The 21,038-nt window shown below is 34.7% G+C and overlaps 1 protein-coding gene across 2 annotated transcripts in view; it reads right to left on the reverse strand.

The window, feature by feature from the left end:
• Nucleotides 1–17,896: 17,896 nt before the first annotated feature.
• Nucleotides 17,897–21,038, reverse strand: part of LOC121371161 (sodium channel protein type 4 subunit alpha B-like) — a 127,132-nt gene continuing 123,990 nt past the window's right edge. For both annotated transcript variants that reach the window (XM_041496841.1, XM_041496840.1), the window contains 2 exons: nucleotides 20,489–20,759; nucleotides 17,897–19,469 (listed from right to left, as the gene is read on the reverse strand). In XM_041496841.1, coding sequence (XP_041352775.1) covers nucleotides 18,415–19,469; nucleotides 20,489–20,759 — 1,326 coding nt within the window. In that variant the 3' untranslated portion in view covers nucleotides 17,897–18,414. The remainder of the gene's footprint in view (nucleotides 19,470–20,488; nucleotides 20,760–21,038) is intronic.

Here is a 21,038-nt window from a genome sequence, read left to right on the forward strand (position 1 = left end):
TTTATTAGACGAAAATGGAATTTTTTTAATATATGACCAGTTTGTTGAAAAATACCATATAACTACAATTTTTTTATCAACTATGCATCATTAATAAATGCTGTCAAATCATTTTTATATAAATTAGATCAGTTAAAAGACGATCCTTTTAACACGGTGAAAAATCCTATATACCCTTTAAAACTGCAACTATTATTAAAAAGTAAAAAAAGGTGCAGAGATATGTATGACATTTTAAACTTTCAGTATGTAAAGCCAAAAGGACAGATAAAATATAGTAATAAAGGGGTTTTATTTGAACAAACTGACTGGGAAAAATATTATGCTTTATCATTTCGATGTGTGAAAGATTCTAGCCTTCGATGGTTTTAGTATAGATTACTGCAAAACATATTAACTACTAATACTTTTCTATACAAGATTAACTACACTGATTCTAATATATGTAACTTCTGTAATAATGTTCCTGAAACAATACAACATTTATTTTTCGATTGCAATAAGGTACACACTTTATGGGAAGCAGTAACAGATTGAATATTTACTCGAACAGGAACTATAATTCATTTTAATAAAATTATTATAATTGTGATGGAACATGCTCTTAATTTTGTTTTCGCCTGTGGCGATATTAATTGTTTTAGAGGGCCGTGTTCAGTCTCAATATGCACTTAAGCCCAGGTGGACCTTGTTACGTAATACCTCTGCGCGACGGTCGTCGAGCTGTACTTTCCAATACACACCCGGACGCAGGCCATGTGGCCAGTAGTTACGTAATAACTCCGCTAGTTCGGTACGATCGGGGTATATTTGGCGAACTAGGCGACAGTAAGTCTAGGCTTGTAAGAAAAAAATACCGCTTGCTTACTGTGGAATATACACATCATAAGATTCGGTTCCGCGTGCTGTCTCCGGACCAGTCTGGGTTTTTATAATAAATAGCTAGGGTTTTAGAGATATCGGGGAGAAACATAGGAAGGCTTCCAGGGGGAACGTTAGTCCGTCCGGACTGGTAAATATTATTTCTGCTCTGTGTATAACCTTGATGTGATTGATGTGACTTTAAATATTTTAATACTGTATTATACCAATATTATTTAGACGGTGCTGCCGGTCATCTGACGCAGTATACTGTAGGCTCACTGTTCTAAATCATTATTAAGGCTTAGCCAGTCATCCTAGAGGACCTAGGTAAACTGTAGGTTATTGTCTTTATTGTGATAGGTACCAGTATTAATTCTGTGTTACAAGGTTACTGAATGAGTAGTTACGGGTTAATTAAAAATTAACCAGTTAGGAATAGAGTTGCAATTCCTTTATTAATTAAGTTCACCTGGCAGCGTTTCTCAATTATCACCCGTTACTGAATGAGTAGTTAAGGGTTAATTAAAAATTAACCGGTTAGGAATAGAGTTGTAATTCCTTTATTAATTAAGTTCTCCTGGAAGCGTTTCTCAATTATCACACGTGTGAGTGTTGTGTCACGGTGAAGAGATTACAATATTGTGTAAACTAGACACCTAGAGATTAACTAACTAAGTGATCAGTTCTGGGTTGTTATTATTTGTTGTTGTTAATTAACTACTGCGGCAGTACATTTGTCTGCGTAGTAGTAATACAGATTCCAAAGTGTATAGTGTTTTTGTTGTGTTTTCTAGTGAACTAAACGTGCTATAATAATATATACTTTATATAAGATCTTATCTCTGATCATACCTAGCGGGTATAACTGCCTGTTACAGAGAGATCTAATAGATATACAGTTAGGAGAGATATTTTGATAATCGTGTTTTATTCAGTTACGGGTATTATAGGATCCCCGTGACAATAATGTTTGGTTTGATAAATAATAATAAAAGCGATTTTATAAACTGGTTAATAATTAATATAAAATATTATATATACAGTATGAAAATACAAAAGAAATGTTTAAATATTAACGCTGTGCATGGCATAATGTAACATAAATTTGAAATTGAAAGGTAAATTCTTTTAAAAACTTGTAAATACGATGTATTTAATAATGAATGGGCAACGTGGCAACCACTATTTTATTGAGACTTAAAGATAATCTAGACATGGAAACAGCTTGTTTGAAAACAAAATTCAGACTACATTTTAGAACAAATATAATACTTTTAATTTCATCTCTTCCGTATATACTTATGGTAGATGTGGGTACATATGTGAATATATGTACATGTATAATATATATGTGTATGAATTTATGTATGTGGGTATCTCTATGAATATACTGTCATATATGCGCAATTATGCACGAAGTAACTATTCCTTCTTTTGTTTCTTATTTCTTTCTTTTTTTCTTTTTTTCTTCTCTATCTTTCTTTTCAATTTAGGTCAGTGCCCTAGAGGAGTTTAAAGAATATTTCTTCATACTAGATATGTCTATGTAATTACCTGTATATGTTACTACTAATATATATATGCTATGTATTGTAGTAGTGATTTACGGCCCCAACCCTAACACTACGTATTTTTTTGAGACAATAAAAAAAATATTTAAAAAAATCAATAAAAAAATTCAGAAAAATCTATGCATTAATAACTAAAACGACAGGATCCTTTTGAACCTAACCAGAAAGATTCGGCCAATAAATACTCAGCAGGGGCTAGCTGGCATTAAGCGTGATACACATGCTAGACATGTAATCTCTGACATCCGATTTATTCTTCGTTATATTCCGTCGGAATGCAGTAGGCCTACTATCAGTAATATTAGTCGGGCAGAATAAGTACTATACCTTGAACTATGGTACATACGGTGTTTTGTGTTAGTTTTATGTCATTTAGGGTCTCCTGATTCAGAAACTGCATGATGACACTTTGTCATCATTGAGCAATTTGTTTGACGGTCATTTTAAAAGCACCACCCCAGGTTAAAAAATACAGGGTTTTTTCTGCTAGGCCCATTGCGTTATGCTATAATGTTTTATTTGCACAATATTATTATAAGACCCATACTTATTTGGATACCTGTTACAAACACTAAAGAATAATACAACAAACCCAAAACACTATAGCAACATTTCAGGGGCTTTTGCTGACGGCCATCTTGGTTTTCAAAATGGCCGCCATTTAAACACTTGTTTTTACAATATTACCGCACCCAGGCAAATAAAACAATTGTTTTAAGTTGTATACAGATAGGTTGGCAGGCTTTCACTACACAAGCAAGACTATTTGTAATCTGTATTGGTCAATATGAAAATGGTAACATTTTGGGTCGACGATTTTCACAGAACAAAGTTAAAAATAACAGATTTAAAAATAAAAATCCCAATTTAATATAATTTACACCTGGCAAGGAACATGATATTTTGGCATAATTTCTGAAATTAAACAATGATTTTATTTTAACTAATGTCTATAATATACTTTAAGAGTATTTCCATGCAATTGTGCCAGAGTAATATTCTGTACTTGTATTAAAGGGATTGGACTATCCTCAGTTTGTAGCCGTTTCAAAACGTTTTCGACAAATAAAATATTAATGCATTATTAAAATAAAATTTTATTTATTTATGTGTTTTGCTTAGAATATCATTATCTCTATAATCCATGTATTTCTGGACATTGTAATGTTTTGTATCTCAATATCGATTTTTGTCTAAAATAATTTTGAAGGTAAAAATATATCATTTTTTCCAACGACCAAAAGGTCTTTCCAAATTTATTTATTCGTATAATTTTTTATATGTAAAACATTTTAAGGTAAGATAGTGTTATAAAAGACCTGAAAAAGACCTGAAAAAGAACCCAAAATGTTACCAATTTTGATATGTCATATACTAAACATATTGTAATATATAACAGGCTATACTTTTAAAACAAATGTATATCTTGGTTATCTGGTCCAAAACCAACCTGGAAATAGAAGAGTACTTTTAAAAGTAAAATTACATGTTTTAAACATTTAACAATTAATTGTTAAATTAATAAAATCACCTGAATCACATGTACCATATATCAGGTGAAATTATTTACATACGTAAATGCAGGCATAAGCCGGTAGCTGTCGACTTCCATTGGCTATGGAACGTTTGCATTGCATGGTTACGCTATGCATCTTAAATACGGTACAGATTAAATAACTTTGTTAACACTAGGGTTTTTTTCCTCTAAATAATCTGAGAAATATATTTTTAAATACTTATGGTTCCTTGCTTGAAATATCGTTCTGTGCACATTGCTGAGCTCATTCAGAGGTACATGTACTTTCATTTAACGAAGCTGTAAGTTTTTAGCATCATGGCTCTATACCCTCGCGACTTTCGTAACCTCTTTTGGAATCTGTGCAGAGATATTGTTCTCGTCTTTTAAATGCTAATGGAAGATTCGTAACCATCAGATTACGTACACCCTGTCAATCTTTATACTGGTTATGTGGATTACTGGAAGAAATATTCTTGGAAAATAGTTTCGTTTAAATGGTGAAGTCTCTTTGAAATAACCTCTTAATTTGAATTGGCTGCCTACTACTTTGATATATAATTTACAGTGAAATGTGATATTCATGTATCATAACATTACTGTTTTTCATCAGTCATTTTCATCATGCATGGTTTGAGGCTTGTTGCATGTCCCATGCCATATAAGTGCAGACAATGCTGCAAGTTAACTCTGCAGTTTGACATGAACAGTTTATTCCTGAAGCAGTCATTTTTAGCAGTACATGCACATGTCATCACTTCCATAAGCTCTGGTGGACCACTGCAGACACACCAGTACAATGACTGGGTGTGTTGTTTATAATTTCGAATATATTCACATTCAGTTCGTGTGATCGGCAGCTTTTCACAGCATGCCTTGACGATTTGCTAGCTTAATGTGCTCAGCCAGAGCGACCTTTAGAATGTATTACTTGTGAAAGTGGTGTGTTTTAAACAAATGTTACATTGTTTCGTTTTGTATAGCAAACTACCAAACCGTTGTTATACATGTATACCGGTATGTACCTTCAGACCAATGCTGTGCTTCAACATTACTGATACAGACCTTAATAAAGAGGCAGCTGTCTGTGTTACATCAATTGATGTCATATATACTGCAAGTACTTGGACAGATTGGTCTCCCAAGTTTTGTTTTAAGCTGTGGCAGTAATGTTAATCACTTGACCTTAGGCTTTTGTCATGTAAATTTGAACAAAATATTGCCACTTCCAGCAGAATACCAGCAATGTGTTTTTTGTCTTGGTGGAAAAAACTCTCACCTACTACATACATACATACATACATACATACATACATACATGCATACATGCATGCATGCATGCATGCATGTATGTATGTACTGACAAGTAAAAGAAACATTCCCAAAATCAAAAGTCTGCTTCCTACTCATTTTGCATTGACCGAGTACATCAAGCACGTTAAAACCATGATGTGGAAAGCTGACGATTAGCAGAATCCATGGCATGTAAATATATCTGACTGTGGGTGGGACATTATAAATGGCATACCCAGTCACTGTACTGGTTTGTGCTCTATCAAAGCTTAAGGAATAATGGTATGTGACTGCTTTGCTAAAATGCCTGCTCAGAAATAACTGTTCATGTCAAGGCTTATCTTGCACCATTTTTTTTACAATGTATGGCACTGGACATTTGTAATAATCCTAAAGACTATGCATGATGAAAATTACACTGATGAAGAACAGTAATGACATCGTAAATATATATTACATTTTACAGTATAAATTATGTTTCAAAGAAGGAAGTTGCTAATTAAAATTTGGTGATTATTTTAGGACTTCGCATTCGAAATGAAACATTTCCCATAAAGACTGACAAAAATATGCGTCAATCTACTAATATATAAAAGTAGTATAAACATTTAAAAGTGTGTGATGTGATGATTACGAATCTACCATTAGCATATTAAATATGGTATCTCTTCAAAAAAAAAATTCCAAAAGAAGTTATAATAGTCGTGAGTGTATTCAACCATGAATCACTGTAAAGTGTTTTGTTTACAGAGTATGGTTTCAACACCATCTGTAGTAAGACTGCAAGTATTTTAGCATGTACTAGTACACGCGCTACAGCTTCCATCAACGAAGGAAGATCTGAATGAGCACAAAGATGTGCATAGAATGATATTTAAAGCAAGGATAAGTATTTTACACAAATATTGATGAGATTAAGACTTCCCTTTCTAAGCACTATCATAAATATGTTATTTCATCTGTACCGTGTTTAATGTGCAAAATGTGACCGCGTAAACGTTATATTAGCCAATGAAATTTGATAGCTACCGGTCTGTTTTAATATGCCTGCATTTACATATGTAAGAAAGTTCACCTTATATTTTACTGAACCGCAAAAGAAACGCGACACATGTGTGGCTGAGAAAATATGTTTCAATTTATTAATATCAAAGATACATTTTGAAAAATCTGATAAAGTCAATTTATTGGATGCACTTTGACCACAGTCTCTGGGTCGTTTGCCTGTGTTCAGGTAGTGGGGGGATCCAGCACATCGAGATTGTAGGGCGTGACATGTTCAATACCGTGTATGTCCTCCCTGGGTGTTCAAAACGGCCATACACCGTCGGTACATGGAGTGCACGAGACGGTTCACAAAAGCCATTGGCACCTGTGCCCACACCCTCAGGAAAGCTGCCTCCAGTTGCACACGAGTTGTCGGCCGTGGGACCACCTGGTTAAGCCGTCTCTGGATTTCATCCCACAGGTGTTCAATCGGGTTCAAATCAGGGCTGAGAGCCGGCCACGGCATGGTTCTGATGTTGTGCTGACGCAGGAAGTCCATGGTGATCCTGGCCGTGTGGGGGCGAGCATTATCCTGCTGAAACACGTGGTTATGGTGACGCGTGAAGAAGGGCACTATGTGAGGTGTTAGAATCTGGTCAACGTAGCGCTGCGCTGTGATGCCATTCCCTCTGCCTGCACCAACATTTTGGAACAAATGGGGCCCAATTCTCTGATTCAGGCCTATAGCACCCCAAACCATGATGCTTTGGCCACCCCACGGGTCTCTCTCCAGGACACATGCGTCTCTGTAGCGTTCACCCCTCCTACGCCACACCCTCACTCTGCCATCCGAGTTGGAAACGCAGTACCGGCTCTCGTCAGAGAAGACTATCAACCTCCATTGTTGATGCCGCCAATGTTGGTGCTGTGTAGCCCACTGTAGTCGTGTCTGACGGTGGCGGGCGGTGAGGACAGGTCCTCGAGCGGGACGTCGGCAAAACAGGTTGTTGGCGGCCAGTCGACGTCGTACCGTGTTGTCACTGATGGATCGCTGTCCAGTGCCAATGGTCGCGCGAGCTGTCATGCTGGCCGTTCTGAAGCGATCATGGAGGTGTTGCCGGTTGATGTAGCGGTCCTGCCTGGGCGTGGTCACCCGGGGGCGCCCGCTGCGGTGACTGTCTGCAGTGCTGTTGGTGTTGATGTACCGCTGCTGTAGACGATGGATGGTGCTGACATGGACATTGTAAGCGTTAGCAACAACCAGGGCACGCTGCCCGGCTTGCAATCGGCCGATAGCTTGTTCTCTCTGCGCTGCTGACAATCGGGTCATACCCGATGCGTGCAAATTACGAATGCCAAGGAACGCGGTTCAAGTTGGTTTTTATACCCATAACCTCCACGAGTTGCACGTGCATTTCGGTTTTCATGACAATTGTTTGCGACTGCCACCCACGGTCTTCGAGACAGGTGCGTTTTGGCATGTCGTTTCATGGAAAGTTGAAAGGGTACCTGCAATTTGGGTCTCAGTCATAAACCAACATCCCCGAAATAAATTGTTATAATTTACCATATAGAAATGACATTTAAAAATCTCGCGTTTCTTTTGCGGTTCAGTATATATCATACATGTGATGCAGATAATTTTATATAGCTACGTCTCAAATCTTTATAAGAAATATTGTAGTGTTTTTTTAGAAAATTTCTTTTGAAAGATGCTGTTTCAAGTGGTTCTTGGACATATAATCAATAAATACAATTGTTATTTTACAATAGTTTTAATATATAATATACAGATTACAAATATTCGTGTATATTGTTTGATCATAGAATCATGCCTAACTACATTTATACCACTTTAAAACAAAGTTTAGTTTTGGCTGGGTGTGGTAGTATTGAAAAAATAAAATGGCGGCCATTTTGAAAACCAAGATGGCTACTAGTAAACTCCACTTTCATGTTGCTATATATTTTTTTTAGTCTTTAATGTTTGTAAAATGTATCTAAATAGTGAGAAGTCTTGTAATAACTTGGTACCTATAGGATATTATAGCATGATGCAATAGGCCTAACTGAAAAACAGTAATTTTTTGGCCTGGGGGAGGTGTTTTTAAAATGGCCGTAATAAAAATTTGCTCAATGATGACAAAGTGTCATCATGCAGTTTCCGATTCAGGATACCCTAAATGACATAAAACCACCATAAAACATCGTATGTACCCTAGTTCAAGGTTAGGTCAAATTTTGGCATCTTGCAACCCGACTATATCTGGTCTACAAGGTTTAATTTATATGTTTATTTGATATCTGGTCTACAAGGTTTTGTTTAATCTCAGTCTATAAGGTTTAATTTATAGGTTGATGAATCAGATGTCAGGCCTGTGGGCTAAAGCGCTGTACTTGTTTACAATCTCAGTCTACAAGGTTTAATTTATAGTTTTATTTGATGAATCAGATGTCAGGCCTGTGGGCTAAAGCGCTGTACTTGTTTACAATCTCAGTCTACAAGGTTTAATTTATAGGTTTATTTGATGAATCAGATGTCAGGCCTGTGGGCTAAAGCGCTGTACTTGTTTACAATCTCAGTCTTCAAGGTTTAATTTATAGGTTTATTTGATGAATCTGATGTCAGGCCTGTGGGCTAAAGCGCTGTACTTGTTTACAATCTCAGTCTTGGGTTTGAATTCTTTACCTGAACGCACAAAACATTCAAGTCTGCATTGTTTCAGTTGTAGATTTTTTATAACTAATCTACAGCTAAAACAATAGTGTCACGTCACAGGTATGGATTAATTATTGGTTATTTTGCCTGTGGAATGGTGCATATAAAGACCCCTTGCTATTAAATCAAAAATGTGATGTAGTGGGTTTCCTCTCTAAGACTATATGTCAAAATTACCAAATGTTTGACATCCAATGGCCGATGATTAATAAATCGATGTGCTGTAGCGGTGTTGTTAAACAAAAGAAACTTTAACTTAATTGGTTATTTCTCTCTCTCTCTCTCTCTCTCTCTCTCTCTCTCTCTCTCTCTCTCTCTCTCTCTCTCTCTCTCTCTCTCTCTCTCTCTTCTCTCTCTCTCTTTCCGTCTCTCTCTCTCTTTCTCTCTCTCTCTCTCCGTCTCTCTCTCTCTCTCTCTCTCTCTCTCTCTCTCTCTCTCTCTCTCTCTCTCTCAGGGCGGAACGTAGCCCAGTGGTACAGCGCTCGCTCGCTGTGCGGTCGGTCTGGGATCGATCCTTGTCGGTGGGAACATTGGGCTATTTCTCGTTCCAGTCAGTACACCACGACTGGTGTATCAAAGGCTGTGGTATGTACCAACCTGTCTGTGGGATGGTGCATATAAAAGATCCCTTGCTGCTAATCGAAAATAGTAGCCCATGAAGTGGCGACAGCGGGTTTCCTCTCTCATTATCTTTGGTCCTTAACCATATGTTTGACGCCATATAACCGTAAATAAAATGTGTTGAGTGCGTCGTTAAATAAAACATTTCTTTCTTTCTTTCTGTCTCTCTCTAGTCAGACTTACAGTCATTAACCAGAATCTGTGGTCAAACATTACTTTCAAATCCTTTTCTTGTAACCATGGTAACGACGTCCGATAGGGTACACATAATGCACCCATTTTAAAAACTGAATCATGTGTTAACGTTTAGTTTACAACAAAAATACAACATCCATGGTGTATCAAATAGTTTTTATTTTCAATAAAATCGCCTTTTATTTATAAGTAAATAACCAAATGTGATATTGAAGCTTTAGCGAAATAGCGCCATCATCTTCATCACGTGGTGTGAACGAAGTGCATACAATTGGCAAATGACGGACTGGCATTCTCTCTGTATTACCTGAATACCAGAAACTATTCGTAATAACATCACCGAGAAATGGTCCAGTCCAAAAAAACAAACAAAACAGACATTGTTTAACATTCGTGCAAATAAATAAATAAATAAATAAATACTAACAAAGCTTACATACCATTTACTCCTGTTAAAACAAAACATTTGGAAACGGTACGCAAGTAATGTAACAATATTCTGTATAGCCATTGTGCAGTTCAGTTCTATCATCTGTGATACAAGATCCATACCTAATAGTGGTGTGTTGAAGTCTGTTTACTGTACACAATAGGGCCTACTGTAAACTATAATAGTGCTGCAAATACATCACCAAACATTAGGTAATAACACAACCGTGTTTTCTGATTTGCCGACATAGATCGTGATTTTACTGTTGCAAATTTAGTTTTGTTGGCAAAGCATTAGCGGAGTCAACAAAACAGAGATGTGTGCCAGTAACACCATCTCTCTACGTTGACAAATCCAAAGACAGTAGGATTACCCCTATTCTAATTTCAACTGGGTTATTTTTTTGTTTGTTGTCTTTCTCATAATAACCAATTTTCCTAAGAATTTTCATTACAGTGTCGTCACTAAGGAATGTAACCAACTTGCACAACAGCCAATAATCCCTACGCTCAACAAAAACGTACTCTGTTTTCTAAATCTGTAATGACTTAATTTCAAATGTCTTTTCTTGATAGTCTAAAATGAATTGTGTTTTGAGTAAATATTAATTAACAATAATAATAACAACAATGGTATGCTATAATATAATATAGAATAATTACATGGGAACGACAAACAACCTTGACACTGTTAAAGCACAGGGCCCAGTTTGACAAGGCATCGTAAGCCTAGTTTTGCACGTAAACGTAAATCTATGACAAAATCACAATCCTTATTACTACTAATAAGTTTGAAATTAAGATATTTCAATTTCCTTTGTCCTTAAAACGCACCATCTTCCTCAATAATGTAATTTTCTGCGTGAAATGGATGCCACATACGTGTAAATGGATGACTGGTATAACCGCTAGTCGCAGATGTAAACTTACGGAGTTTTGTGAAATGGACCCCAGGGTTTTAAAAATCCCTGTCGTATGATTTTATTAACTGTCAGGAAAAGTGTATGCTTTAATTGTACATACACTATGTAAAACTCGGGTTTTACCACTTGAAATCCATTCTTACATTACTTTGTCAGCCTGATATTTTAAAATGTGATGGTTGTAAACCAACTGGCTATAGTGTTATGACAAATATCTTCACATATTAATTAAAGTCAGTTTTTAGACAAAAATACTTCAGTTTGATTTTAAATTAAATAATTTTAAAACACATATATACACATTTAACGAAGCAAATCAGAAACGGATCATTATCCACAAATTTCATTTTTAAAATCTCATTTGTTTAATAACATAGAATAAATTTTTGTCAAAAGCAAAAAATTCTTTCTTTTGTTTTTCCTTTGATCATTTAAAGACAGAAATAACTTCCTTTAAAAAATATTATAATGTTTTGGATATTAATTTTGACGCAGGCCATATTTCCAACATGCATCGTTCATTAATAGTTTGTTACTGCGTTCACACTAGCATTTTTAGTCCAGTCTAAATTAGTGGGGTTTAAATTTAGACCGGACTAAGCGTTCACACTAACCATTTTGAGGTCTAAATTGGTACGGACTAGTTTAACCAGGTCTAAATTGGTCCGACCAAAAACATCGATCCAGGACCGGACTAAATTTTAGCTCGGTCTAAATGTGGCAGTGTGAACGCTCCTCGGTTCCAGATCCGAGCTAAATCGTTGTGCCAACATAAAAACCAGACGTTTTCTATGGGAATAGTAACGTTTCACACGTATATTCTGTGTGAGACACCTGCAAGACTTCTTTGGTGGCAATTCGACTACCAAAGGAGCAGAAAAATCTTTACAATTTCATTACGAAGCATTCTTCAATGTACTTAAAAATTATTTATTACGTCATATTTTCACCTTAATCTACTTTTAATTTCATTACGTCATATTTTCTTGTTACATCATTACACGTAAGTAAGCGCCAAGATAATACTAGTAATCGCTGTCATGATAGAATAAATAAATCATAAACAAAATTAATGATCATGAAGAACCTCAAGTCAAAAGTAAACAGGAAATGCACCCGGGCGACGCTTAACGGTTACACGTTTTGTTTGATGTCACACGTTTTGGTACGCTAAGGTAAAAACGTGTGTGAACGCGCCACTCCGATATAGTGCGGACTAAATTTAGCTCGTACCAGGACCGGACTAATTTAGACCGAACTAAAATTGCTAGTGTGAACGCGGCTTATATCAATGTTTGAGAGAAAATCCTCCAAGAAAACACATACTGACACATGACATGAAAAAAGAGTATTTTAGGCACGCAAATTCGTGATGTAACCGTTAATTACGAGAAAAAAAAACCACTGAATACAATTGTTGTAAATACTAGAACTATGGACATATGTATGACATAAAATACTCACTAACACGGAGAGTGGATTCAAATGTTGCTACAGTTACCTGAATTCGTTACCAAGATGTCTTGTTAAAAATACTACACAAATAACTTCTGAATCACGCACACTATATTAACACACACAATGATAGAAATAGGTCATTGAGCAGAAAAAACCGGAATCTTAAAATAAGAACGTAAAACATCGTTGGTAAGAACTTACACATGTGTACTGGAAACTGTTGGCAATAACAGTGTTTGCAAATGGAAATGTTTTAAAATACCAAAAAGATAGTGTAGAAAAAAACCCAGTTAAGTGTTGCCATTTCAAAAATAACAAGCCTGTGTTTCCTGTTGATTATAAAGATATACAAAACACGAGTAGTCACATTTGTTTATAAAGGTAACACAAGGTATCGAAAAACAGTTTTATATAATGAGTACTTTCATATAAATATTTGGAAAAAAAGAAGCCATTCATTTTGTGCAAGTACGTCCATTTCATAATAAGAATATTCTTTTTGTCCTGTTTGAAACACTCTTTTTACTGAAAATAATTTTACAACAAAAACAATGATTCAAGTTTATATATTTAGTAATTATCCATTGTCCCGGTTTCTCTACAGATTAGTTAATAGTTTGCTCTTAAACGTTGTGGTTTGGACTGGACAAAAGGATATTCTTATGTGAAATGGCCCAGTAATATTTCTAAAGTGCCCTCCCTTCATGAACTGTTAAACAAGGTGATCTTGATTGCAAGTTTAACTGTAAAATATAGCGTAAATTATATCATTTGAAAAGGAACTATTATAAAAAAAAACCCATTAAATACCTTATCAGGGTGTTGCTTATTTTTCATTACTATTTGAAGGTCGGTCACGACTTCACAATTTGTTTAACTATTATTACTTAAAGCATACCACCAAGAGTTTTTAAGTTTATATTTCTTTTTAAAAAAATAACAATGATGACATTTCAGCACATTTCAGTGTTTTTGCAGGTTTTTGGGAATTAATATACATGTATTTTTACTGATACTGATCTAAAAATGTTTTTCTTTCTGTGGCTTATGTACTTTTATGTTTGTTATATTTTGTGTATGTGTGATGTACAAAAGGTGAGATGTTAATAAATTATTTGTCTGTCTGTCTGTGTATTCTTCTATGTCGGCGACCGCACCCAGAATAACAAAGTATATCTGATTGGACAGAACAGTCAACAATTCATCAGCTTCGTTTCCCAACAATAGTCGAGATTTAAAACAAACGTCTGTTACTCCAAGAAAAAAGTTATAATAATAAATAAAAACAATACAATAAAATTAAAATAAAATTAAAAAAAACAGTTAAGAAATACATTTTTGAAACAAATCAATTCCATTGTTTCAATTATCTGCAAACGATAGTGCAGGGCATACATTTTGATTATCTTTTCGCTTCTTTTTTCACATACATTTTATTTCAATATTATTATTTAAAAAATCAATTCCGATATTTACATGCCACTACGCAGCATACCAGTGGACAAATAATTAATCAAATTAGTCATGTCAGGCACACAAAAAAATCAACTTAACTTTGAAACGACTTTAAAGTACAGCAAGAAAACAAAATGATTTTTTTTTTTTTTTTTTGGGGGGGGGGGGGGGGGTGCGATTGGGGGATTATCTACAAACAAGTAACAAACAAGTAATTGCTTGCACCTTTTAAAAAAACAACCCCAAGTATCGTATGTAGTTATTATTATTGTATGCTGTCATCAAAATAGTTTTTATTATAACTAGCTGAATGTTGATTAAGCCCTGGCTTTCTACAGATATGTATTACTTTTTGCTCTTATTGACTTGACGATACTGCAATAATTTGAGCTATCTTCTTAAGTGCAATTAACAGATTATAAGAGCATAGTCTAAATACAAAACGATATATCATTGGTATCATTTTGTTTTTGTTCATATCTTAATTTACGAGTTATATTTACGTTTAATACGTCCGTTTTCACTCGTACATGAATGAGTCACTTTGCGTGTAGTAACTTGAGTTTAAATTAGATGTTACAGACATTTTGTGATGACTGATGTTAAATCACTGACTGATATTTCTGTCTAAAATTGGATGTTACAGACACCTTGTGATGTTAAATCACTGTGTAATATTTCTGTCTAAAACTGAGATTTTATATTTAATGTGGAATTTATTTCTCAACGTATAATCATCTATAAAATATGTTTCGACCAGTTGATCAGCAGTTAGTACTATGGTAGAACCACTTTAAATGACGACGCCAACAAATACTTTTCTTTAAGTTGAGAAATATATTAAACTAACACAACAATCTCAGAAATTACTAACACAACAATCTCAGAAATAAAACACTGTTTGATTAAATTATATTTAGTTGTGCGGAACCCGACTATAAGTATTTATTATCAATGTTGGGCCGATAAAGCAGAAAATTAATTATATTTATTTTCTTTGTTCTCTTTCCTCTTTCACTTTCATTCTATGTAATTAATTTGTTTTTGAATTCCTGTATTCTTGAAAATGGTTGCAGTCGCCGATATTGTTATAATATAATATATTTTAAATAGGAGAGGGCGTCGTAAGTTGGATAAGCTGTGCCTAATCCAGTATACTATATGCAATAAAATATGTTTCAATCAATTTATAAATGTGTCGAACACTCGACAACCCCAAGTAAATTCACGTCATCTTCATGATCAGATGACGTGTTCTGAATCATCTCACATCCTGACGATTCATTAGGTCATATTTCTAAAAGGTAAAACAAACCCAAAGCAAACGGCATCATCAAAATCCTGACATGTACACAACTGTCACGTCATGACAAGTTGTCTTGAACTGTTATAGACATTAGGACAGTATCAGGTTTTAGTGGATTACGAGTCTTTAAATATGTTGGTGTTGGGTTTAGAGTACTATGTATCTTTAAAGGCATATTGTCACAGGCCACTGACCTATTTAATGGTCTAACAAAGTATTACCTGAACAAATATAATTTGATTTTTCCCTAAATGTACTTTATTCAACCATCTTCATAACCACCATACTCCATTTATTAATGACATTTTGTAAAAATAATTGAATTATGGCAAAGGTCCATAATTAAAAAACTAAAATTGCCGAGAGGGATGACATGGATTTCACTCCATCATGGTTCAGTTAAAGTGATGCGATAGCTAGATTTGGTTTCCAACAATTAATGTAATTTTTATTTATTATCCTTTTTTAGACAAATAAGGTCCTTAACTCTGTGACAGTATGTCTTTAAATATGACAGTACCAAGTTTTAGAGGACTATGTGTCTTTAAATATGACAGTGTCGAATGCTTTAGTACCGGTAGTACGCGTATTTAAATACGACCGTATCTTGTTGTAAGAGGATTATGTGTCTTTATGTATCGGTGATTAAAGCAGCATGCGTTCTTAAATATCACATTGTCGAGGTTTTGAATACTATGTTTCTTTAAATATGACAGTACCAAGTATAGGTATCAACAGTTTGCTTTCCTTACAATAACAAGGTAATAATGATAATATCCGTATACTTCTTGCTGAAACGGGCTGCATGTCGGCTTGTAAACAGATGGAACACAAATCCATCATAAAGTTACCAACGTTGACACACTATTGGCACAATTAGGCGGAACTTATTTCGTTCTAATGTGTGGTAAACCATTTCAGTTTTAACAGAAACACACTGATATGCGTTGTAATCAAATTCATTCATTCGTTTACACCTCCCTTTCATTCAATATGTACACAATTTCATGCGATATGCGAAAAAAGCATAAATGGTGAACAAAAAGAGTAAAAACATTTTGTGCAAATACATGTCACTGTACACAGTTGTAAAGAGTTCTGGTTCATATAAAACATCATACAAAAAAACTCACCCTGTTATAATGATATTGTTATATTTACCAACCTTTGAAGGCATTACAAGTGGAGTATTTCCGTTTCCGTCGATGACAATGCATAATGGCTTCATTTGGTTTGTCAGTAGCGATTTATTAGTCGTACAATTACTATTTCATCTCAATCCAAATCCTCACCAGATTAAAACAAAACAAGGCATAAAATATGACAAGATTAAAGGTATAAATTAAGACTTGTGATATACCCAAATCTTTCCCCATCCCGAAGTAAAACAAAAACTATGACAAAGAAGAAGATATTGAACTACAAACGAACAAAAGTAGGTTATTCTTGGATACACGTTCCATATATATGATTTTCTTACACACCCGTTGGTGAGAACACCATGCGTTATTTTTCATAACACACTGTTGTTTACACATGTACATGTGTTAACAATTTCAAGACATACGACTGGCTGCTCCTCGGTGATGACCAGGTCACTACTGCCATACATCCAATAAAAAACTACACGATGGAAATCGATTATATTGTGACGTATAGTTAACCTGACAATCATGGGTCTGTGACGCGTAAGTTAGCTACAAGTGCAATGGCTGTAAATAACTTTTAGTCGAAAAAGATGTTAAAATTTGCTTAAAACCTGTTTTTTGAGGATATGTAAGAAATAGAATAATACATTCGTATCCATTAGATACCATTTATCTCACAACTCGTTGTTTAAGAACGTATCAAACTCGGTTTTGCTCGTTACATTTTAAAACAATTCGTTGTGAGATAAATGGTATTTAACGACCACTCATGTATTATTGTTTATATATATATATATATCTATATATATATACAGTGGACTCTTTATATATTAATATGTTAATAAAAGACAACATACTAATACTAATATTCACTTTAATTAATTGTTCAATGTTAATATGAACCATGGTTCTTCAAATGAAAAACAATGATGAAGTGAAACAACACACATAATGTACATTATAATAAATACTTATATAAACAAGTATTTTGATGCATCCGACATAAATAACATGGTAGCATGATTTGCGTCATAAAAAGTGACAAAAAATTCTACAAGCCAGGCACAAGACATTTACATTACTATTGTAAATGCCAAGTGTAATGTGCATGCAAGATCACAAAAAATCACAATAATGTAAAACTTTGCATCCTTTAAATAGCAAATGGAAAGACATGTAAAAACGTTTCTTTTTATCACTTAAAACAATTCTTCAAACTTCGCTTCGTAGTTTCCCAGTGCTATGCCAGCAAAGTCACCAAGGATACATACATATATATATATATATATATATATATATATATATATATATATATATATATATATATATATATATATATATATATATATGTATATATATATATATAATACAAAATTCAAATTGAGAGGAAAACTCCATTAATCGTTCATTACTTACCACTGGCTGCCAGTGAAATATTACTCATCTATAACAATTATTTTTCAATAATTTTAATTATATCGCCAAAACATTTTTTTTAACATTTTTTAATGTTAATGTTAAAAAAAACCTCCAGTCTATTACAACGCTCATCATCATCTAAGCTATGTTATTTTGTTATGGAGATTATTATTTAAATGATGTTTGAATATATTTGATTCAATAAATTGAATTATGAATAAATTGCCATTTTATTGTTAAAGGTATAACTTTTGTAAAATTATTTACCATTTGCTACTCACTAAAGCACAAGAAAAGTCAATATTATTTGACTCGGGAGGGACACAAACTTGATATTGCATGACAACTGGTTAATATATTCCATATTGAGTGCAATAGGTTAATCCAGTATACAGCATCCCATAGAAACTACTCCTGTGTTAGACTGTGAAGAAGAAGCAGAAGAAGAAGAGGAAGAAAACTGTAGACTCTGTGAACACTAATATGTGTATAATAATAATAGGAAGCTGATCAAGCCACAACATCACTATTTGCATGGAGTTCCACGGTTTTATGTTGGTCTGCGCTATTCGGGTCAGTCTGATCGTCATCTATAACAACGACCACTGTATCTGACTTAGCACACTCCTTATCATCATCCCCACCACCACCACTGTTATCATCACTATCCTCGGCTTTGTTAGCTCTGTAGTTGCGGTAAGCCTTTTGAATGATTCTTGCAGCATAATGTTCTTTTTGTCGCTTTAGCGTGCTACTCACTACAGCGTATATCTTTTTATCTTTGTCACCAGGCTTAACTTCGGGTGGCAATTCAGTTTCTGTTGTGCCCAAGAAATTTTTCGTCAATGCATCTAGAATATCCTTGCAATGAACCATGTCAGATTCGCATATAGCAATATCTAACTTAACTAGCATAAAGTGATTTGGTTTTGGTAGGCGCAGTGGTTCCTCCAAGAAATCCACAAAGTCGGATAACTCTGACAAGTTAATGTATTCCGTGGCGTCGGGATCATACTTCTCCCACTTTTCGTAGTACATGTCGAAGTCGTCAGGGGTGAGTCCCTGCTGGACCTCCTCAGTTGCCTGGCTGAAGTTCTCGAGAATCACAGCTATGTACATGTTGACGACGACGAGGAAACTGATGACCAGGTAGGACACCAAGTACATGACAGCCACCATGTATTCACCACACTGGCCCTCTGGCGGACACCTGTAGATCAAACCCGATAACACTCCATCCCAGCCGGCAGACGTGCACATTTGAAACAGTAGTACAAAACTCTGGTAAAATGTCCTGAAGTTAAAAGCGTCGTCCAGTCCTTCCTTCAGCTCGGCGTTTCTAAAGAAGTTCATCCCCATGATTGCGTATATAAACATCACCAGTGCAAGAAGAAGACCAATATTGAACAAAGCAGGTAGAGAAACTGCCAATGAGAACAGCAAGGTTCGAATCCCCTTGGCGGATTTTACTAATCTCAAAACACGACCAACTCGAAAGACACGAATCACACGAAGTAGAGTGGGAGAAACAAAGAAGTTTTTCATGAAGCCGGATAAAGATAAAGCTGAAAAATAAAATAAACATGTTAGAATCAAATGTATCAATACTGTGATGAAATGGAAGTGATGATGATAACCAGTATCATCATACACATATTTGCATCTATCTTATCACATTTAGTGAATAGAACTATTTTTCATGCTGTTACTTGTAGTAACAATCATTATCATTATGGTCTTAACAAAGAAATGCTATCTTCTAGTTGTTTCAAAGCTCTGTCAGCTGATACCTTTATGGTTTAGACATCTTCACAAATGAGTTTTGATGGTAGCTATAAGTTGCACAGTTCACGATATTTCAAGGTTATGAAAACCGTTGAGGTCCCACCCACTATTAAAACAACAAAAAGGCCAATTTATGTTTGGAGTTGCAAAGGCCTGGGTTCAGAAGGAGGCACCTGTAGATTATACACCACTCCCATCTGTAAGGCGAATATATATTATATATATATATATATATATATATATATATATATATATATATATATATATATATATTCATTCTAATACTAAAGCATATATATATATATGGTTTAGTATTAGAATATACTTGTCCACAAACGACAATTCACATCACAACTGGTGCCATCGTTGAGTACACACGCATACACGCGTGCGCGCGCACACACACACACACACACCAACATTTATATGTTCTAATAATGTAATGAAGATTAATAATAGAAGTAAAACATGTAAAACACTAGTATTCATTTTTTCAGCTGCAATTAATAATAATAATACATACATACATACATACATACATATATATATATATATAACCTCACACACATACACACACACACACACACACACACACACACACACACACACACACACACACACACACTATTGTTCATTATTCTATACTTAAAACTCGTATTTACGTTAACGCATTGGTGTCCTGTACAAATTCTCTATATTACTGTATGTTGTATTTTGTATATTAAGATGTAAACCTAAAATAAGAAACTGTTCCCGTGCTTTTCAATTTAGATTATTAAGAAAAATATAGAAAACATACCTAAAACTGATAAAATTACAACTGCAAAATCGAAGACGTTCCAAGCTATCTTGAAGTAATATTGACGAAGTCCGACAATTTTTAGAATGCACTCAAGCGTAAAAACGGCAATAAATAAAATGTTTATGTTGTTTAGAGCGTCGTGCCATGCGTTGCTCATGCCTTCATGTTCTAATGTCATCGTGAACATGTTTAGCAGAATAACCACCATGATGACTATATCAAACTTCTGGTCAGTTGTCATGTCAAATATTAAGGCAGCCACTTTAAGCTGAAACAGAAAGTACATATTATAAGGAATGACTTTTAAATTTCAAGGCAAAATATTTTTGTGTTGCTGAACATTTGATAAAAAAGACACGTTACACATAATTCACCCAACAACACCTCCACCGTCACAAAATGGCATCGACGTACGGTTTTCCACTTTTGTAGTGGGGACAGGCTGATTTTTGCCCAAATTAAACGAAAATGCCCGAATCTGAACATTTATTCGTAATTACTGCCAAACAGCTATAAAGGGTTGCGCACGAATCACTATGATTTTTTA

Source organism: Gigantopelta aegis, chromosome 4, assembly GCF_016097555.1.
Source record: "Gigantopelta aegis isolate Gae_Host chromosome 4, Gae_host_genome, whole genome shotgun sequence".
In the NCBI taxonomy this organism is placed as follows: Eukaryota; Metazoa; Mollusca; class Gastropoda; order Neomphalida; family Peltospiridae; genus Gigantopelta; species Gigantopelta aegis.